General features: G+C 42.3%; 1 protein-coding gene across 1 annotated transcript in view; it reads left to right on the top strand.

Moving 5' to 3' along the window:
- Nucleotides 1-5619, top strand: part of LOC104501938 (transcription factor COE3) — a gene marked incomplete at its 3' end in the record, with an annotated part of 27672 nt that overhangs the window by 848 nt on the left and 21205 nt on the right. The window contains exons 2-3 of the mRNA XM_010145834.1: nt 333-463; nt 979-1105. Of these exons, the coding sequence (XP_010144136.1) occupies nt 333-463; nt 979-1105 (258 nt within the window). The remainder of the gene's footprint in view (nt 1-332; nt 464-978; nt 1106-5619) is intronic.

The raw sequence follows: 5619 nt of genomic DNA on the forward strand, positions 1-5619 counted from the left end.
CTGTACAGCAAAGCAGATAAATCGACATGCCACATGCATGCGATGCTTAATCATTTGTAATAGCCATATTTGCCCTGACATATAATTTGCTATATCAAGCCAGTTTTTTCTTGCTCACCAGCGTTCTGCTGCTTGGCCTTTGCTTTATAAAACATTTAATAGTTTGCTTTAAATACATCAACATGCTGATATATGATTGCCCTTTGTATGCCTCCTCGAGAAATCATGCGCTTTCCTCCTATTGTGCTTTGCATGGTTTGTCATTGGTGAAGAGATCTCTTGTCGGCAAGGAAGGGGTATTAAGGTCTTGATTTTCTGTCTTGTACAAGCAGCTACTCCGTGCATAAAGGCCATCAGTCCTAGTGAAGGCTGGACTACTGGTGGGGCTACTGTCATCATAATCGGAGACAACTTCTTTGATGGCTTACAAGTCGTATTTGGAACTATGTTGGTCTGGAGTGAGGTAAGCTATCTAAATTGGTGGGCTTTGAACTGTAACATCTTTCCATGAATGATTTTAACAAGCTGTCAATAGGCTATTGACACGAGGTATCATGAGATTTTGTTTCACGGTGCCTTTTTAACCATGAATTCACGTGTGACAACTGGCTACACGGCGAGAGATGTACTGGAGGCACATCATGGCCCTCTAGTGGAAGACTTGCTGTAGGAGGTCTCCCAGTACAATTGGACAATTAGTGTTAAAATTACTAGAAGTAGCCTTAAGGAGACATATGGAGGCAATTTTCATATGAATGATGCCCTGTGGCCTTTCCTGCAAACGAAAACCAAGGATCATTTACAGAGCTTTTTCATAAGGAAACTTGTAGAGCCCATATCTTGGAACGTGATAGCAAGAGGGGAGAATTTTGAGACGAGTATGACTGAGAGTCATTTTTGTAACAGTGTAAACTGGCTGACATCGGTCTTATCAGGGCCATCTTGATTCAGGGTATGTTTTCTGTACGATTTTTATAGCTGATAACACCCCACGCCATCAGAGTTCAAACACCACCGCGGCACATTCCAGGAGTTGTTGAAGTAACTCTCTCCTACAAATCCAAACAGTTCTGCAAAGGTGCTCCCGGCCGATTCGTCTACACCGGTAAGTGCACGGTTTCCTTACTCTTCTCAGGCAGGGCAAAGTGGGAACATTACAATGCTGTTAAAAAATAAGATGTATCTCGCAGGAAATGTAACTGGTGGTAGCTGAACCTCAAAATACCCGTTCAGATGGGCACCCAGAAGCTCTGGTGCCTGTCCAAGCCTCCTGGGTCTTAAAAATGGTTCAATGTCTCATGGGATCAAGCTCTCTCATGAGGTGCCTCTTACTTCCTGTTTTCGGTTTGGCCAGAAATAAATTAACAATGGTATTTCCTACTCTGCTGCAGACAGCAAAAGGAGTTAAGAAGTATTCTGTGATGAAAATTTTTCTTTGGACTATCTATCCAAACTTCTTGAACTTCCCTAGAGGTTCAGTTGAAGCTTTAGGCACTGGTTCAAGTAGGTGTTATTGGCTCCAAATAACTTTATCCAACTTATTCGCAATCTGGTTCTCAAAAACCTTTCAGACCTCAAGCTTGGGATACAAACTCAGGAGCCTGGGAATGATTTCTTTGTGCCAATTCTTTTAAATACATTTGATTTTAATTTACAAGAGCACAAGGAAAAGTCGGAACTTTTGTGGTTTCCAGTGGTTTCAATATGAAAATTCTTGCTTTGGGATGAAGTATTGCTGGCTTTTTATCTAGAATGTGCATTACAGGTTTTCTGGCATTTAGCAATGAATTTAACTGAGGTGCTGGGAGGGGAATGGGAGAAATTGTGGTTTAATTTATCGTACTTTTGGAGGCGGATTCTAGATAATAAATCTGATCTGATGAATCAATCTCTCTTTTGAAAACAAAGAGCCTTTAACTGTTTACTCGACAGACTGCAGGGATTCGGGGAGAGTTCTCGCCGCTTATTGGGTAGATAACGCAGATTGCAGATGATGTGCAGATGATGTGCATTTTGATGAATATTTTCCCGCTAGACTGCAACAGTTTCTATCTATTAATTTAGATCTAATGGGAAAAGTGTGTTCCTGGGTAGTTTTGAGCTAGGACTTTTTAAACAGTCGATGCATCGTGGATGTGTTTTTCCATCTGCCCTAAGATCTATGGCTGAAAAGAACTTTTAAGCGGAGGTAGCGTCTGAGGTTCCTGTCTCCCATCTGTCCCCAAAGAAACCACAACCGGAGCAAAACCAATGCTCGTGCTCACACCCTGCTGCCTCACCTCCACCTGTCACGGGACGGAATATCAACATCTTCTTGATTGTTCTGATCGAGTTCATACCAGAGTTACCAAATGGGATGCTGGTGGGTGAGGAGCTTTTCGTGCTGGTGACATACGTGGGAAGCAGATGTTGTTTCGTAGTCTGCTGCAGAGGTGGTGACCGCAGGTGGGGGCCGTGTCGTCACTGTTAGATGCTTAAAGACGCCCTTATGAACGTGGTCCATGCAAAGCTGCAGCAGAGTACCCTGACAAGCACGTCTAGCTAAGATAAGTGTTCAGCGGAATGAAAAATGAATGAATTAAGAGCCTCAGACAGAGTTCCAGATATTTTAGCTGTTGTGAGCTGGTGCAGTTCCATCACACACTGGGAAGCGCTGCAGATTTGAACCAGATGACGGCCTGGCTCTCAGTGCGCGGTCCTGGAATTTTGAATTGCTTTACTGTAATGTCTTAAACTGATTTCTGAGGTGCAGGTTTTGCAAATCTGGCAATTTTTTCTGTTTCGAACTCCTTTATAATGTGTAAATGCAAATCCGTATGAAACTGGAAGGAAAAGCCGTTCGTGTCTTCTTTCCTGGGGTTGTCTTTTGTCTTTATCGCTGAGTAAAGATGTTCAAAAGAATGGTGAGAATGTCAGAGGCTTCTCTTGCTGGTATGAAATTGTAATAAAGTTACATTACTAACAACACTTTAACAGTAATAAATGCTTAGCACACCTTTTGAGGGAAACAAAAGCCCATATCCCAGCAGTGAGAAAATGAGAAGATAAAGCCAGCATCTGCCTGACCGAGAAACTTCTGCCCACTTTGCTTTATCCCGCAGCTATAGGGTGGCTAGGATAGTCTTTGGAAATTACAGCTGCCATCGAGAGTGAAGCCAAGCCTCACTGTATTTCAGAAAACGAAAATGATGCAGCCCTCGAGGAGGGAGGGGCTGAATCCCCAGGGCATCTGTTTCCCATCAGTGTCCCACCATGCTTGCAGTCTGGCTTGGCTCTCTAACATTTAACCTTCCCAGCATGAGGTAGACCATAGGGCAACGAGGCTGTGGAATAATGAAACAAGAGCGTAGTGTGGTGTACAAAGCCTTTGTGAGCAAAGAAGTTGAGACATTAAATGATCAGGGTCTGGAGATATGAAAGTTCCAGATTTTTCTGAAAAGCCCCCATTAGTCTCGCGCAGAAGCGAGCGCGCGCTGTCGCTCAGCAGGCGAAGGCCAGGCCTTTCCCCATATATCCATGCCTTTTTGCCCGCCGCTTTCAACTATTATAAAGATACAATTACCTTGGGAGATTGTGGCAGTTCAGTTGATTAGCACGGTGAATTAAAAGAATGAGTCACAAATGACATGTCCAGCTCTTCTCTACTAGTCCTTTGTATTCCCAGCGTGCCTCACCCCTGTTGTAAGAAGGTCAAAAATTAGAGAGAGATAACAATTTTCAAGCAGCTAGCACTTAGGAGCAGAATTAACAATCATTCTGTATGTAATTGCCAGTTAATAGTAAATTGCCTTCTAGACTGTAAAATGCAATATAAACTGGTGGGCACCTAAAATTAAATTAATGAGGTATTTGCTGCATTTAAAAGTGAATAGTGCAAATTAATAACTGGGTACAATACTTGTTTTAATATATATTGAACGGCGCATCCTTTGTGTGTTTAATAACAATTTTAAAAGCGCTACCTGAAGAACTCTCTATCTGGATCGAGCAGTTTGTGCAGGTTGTAGATGTGATTTTGCTGGTAAAGTCCTCCAGTTTTCTCAATTAAATACCAGAGATTATTTTTTAATTAGAATATAAGTGCTGTGGTGATATTTGATTATGGCAAATTGTGATTCGTGTGCTTCTAAACGAAACTGTGTTACAGATAAACTTGCACCTTTACAGACACGTTTTAAGCTCGGTAGATTCTGTCGGTTTACTTTAAGATGAGCGGCAGCACCGTATTTACAATGTATTTGTGCCACAGTGTTACTGTTTTCTCTAATTACGTATTTTGCATAATGATTTCCGAGCAAATAAGGGAAGCAGAGTCTGACCTGGTGCATATTAAAAGAGTTTCAAAGAACGCTGTTTGGCGCCCGGAACTTTTCCTGGTGGCTGCTTTCACCCTGGTGTTTCTGCTGCGCACCCTTATTTTGATAACAACTTCTGCTCCGTTAGCGAAACGACCCAAATTGTCAGCACATCATGTGCAGTAGGCTGTGCCCGCTTGCTGGACAAGGTGCTGGCACTCGCTTGCAAACATGTCCCAAGCAGACGTAGAGCAAGCGTGAATGCTGAATGCATGGAACCATTCCCAGGTCTGCAATGCATTTGCTAGATGTGAACATAAAAATGATTATTTTGCACAAAGAGTTGCATTCAATTTTAAGCTTATGAAACCATTACTCAACCAGTAATCGCTCACAGTTTGTGTTCCTTCTGATAGAGTATTTATGTTGAAGAAGTACGGCCGGGCTCTCGGGCTGGCACAGCACCAACAGGGGGGAAGCCCTCCTTAGTCACCACATTGTCCGGATTGTTCAGTTTGGCTCGGTTTCGCCTCGGTGCGGAGCCCTCCGCTCTGGCTGGCTTCCCTTGGTTAACCCCCACTCCACTTCCCCCACAGAAAGAGCTCGTGTTCCTCAAGTATTTTCGAGATCTTTTGTGTGCATTCAAATGGGATTCTGTCAATGGCGCTGTTACACTGTTTAGAGTCAATAGCTCCCTTCCATCACAGCCAACACAAACTAGCTGTCTCATAGGTCAGTGCTCTTTAAACAAATTACTTGTATCCACAGAGCAAATGATTGTTAATTGCCTCCCACAAATCATACTATTTTTACTATGCTAAACTACACGCAAACGCCATAGTTAAATTTAAATCACCTGATTATTTCTTGTGCGTATTCAATTATTGTTCTTTAAGGATGAAATCGGGTGACTTTGCAGAACAAATGTTAAAAATATCTATAGTGGATACAGGACTTTATTGGAAAGCCTTAAAAAAAAAAAGTGCAGTTCCATTCATTTTAATGAAATCCTCAGCATTTCTAATTCATATATATTGCATTCCCTTTGGTTTTTTTTAAGTCCTGAAGCAACTCGCAGTCACTGTTATTACAGTATCGGTTATTTATTGATCACACCTCGTGTCAGTATCAGTTGTTAGCAAGCTGCAAAAAATCCAGGTAGAACAAATATTCCTGCCCTTTCCTCAAGATGGGTCTTTCTAAGCCGGTCAAAGTTAGCGTTAAAGAGTCAAACCCAGAAAGTCTCTCTGCCAACACGTTAAACACGTTAAATCGCGCTGGAGTAAACCAGATTTGTCTTAAAACAGGAATGTCAAAGGGAAAG

Source organism: Buceros rhinoceros, unplaced genomic scaffold, assembly GCF_000710305.1.
Source record: "Buceros rhinoceros silvestris isolate BGI_N320 unplaced genomic scaffold, ASM71030v1 scaffold16881, whole genome shotgun sequence".
Classification (NCBI taxonomy): Eukaryota; Metazoa; Chordata; class Aves; order Bucerotiformes; family Bucerotidae; genus Buceros; species Buceros rhinoceros.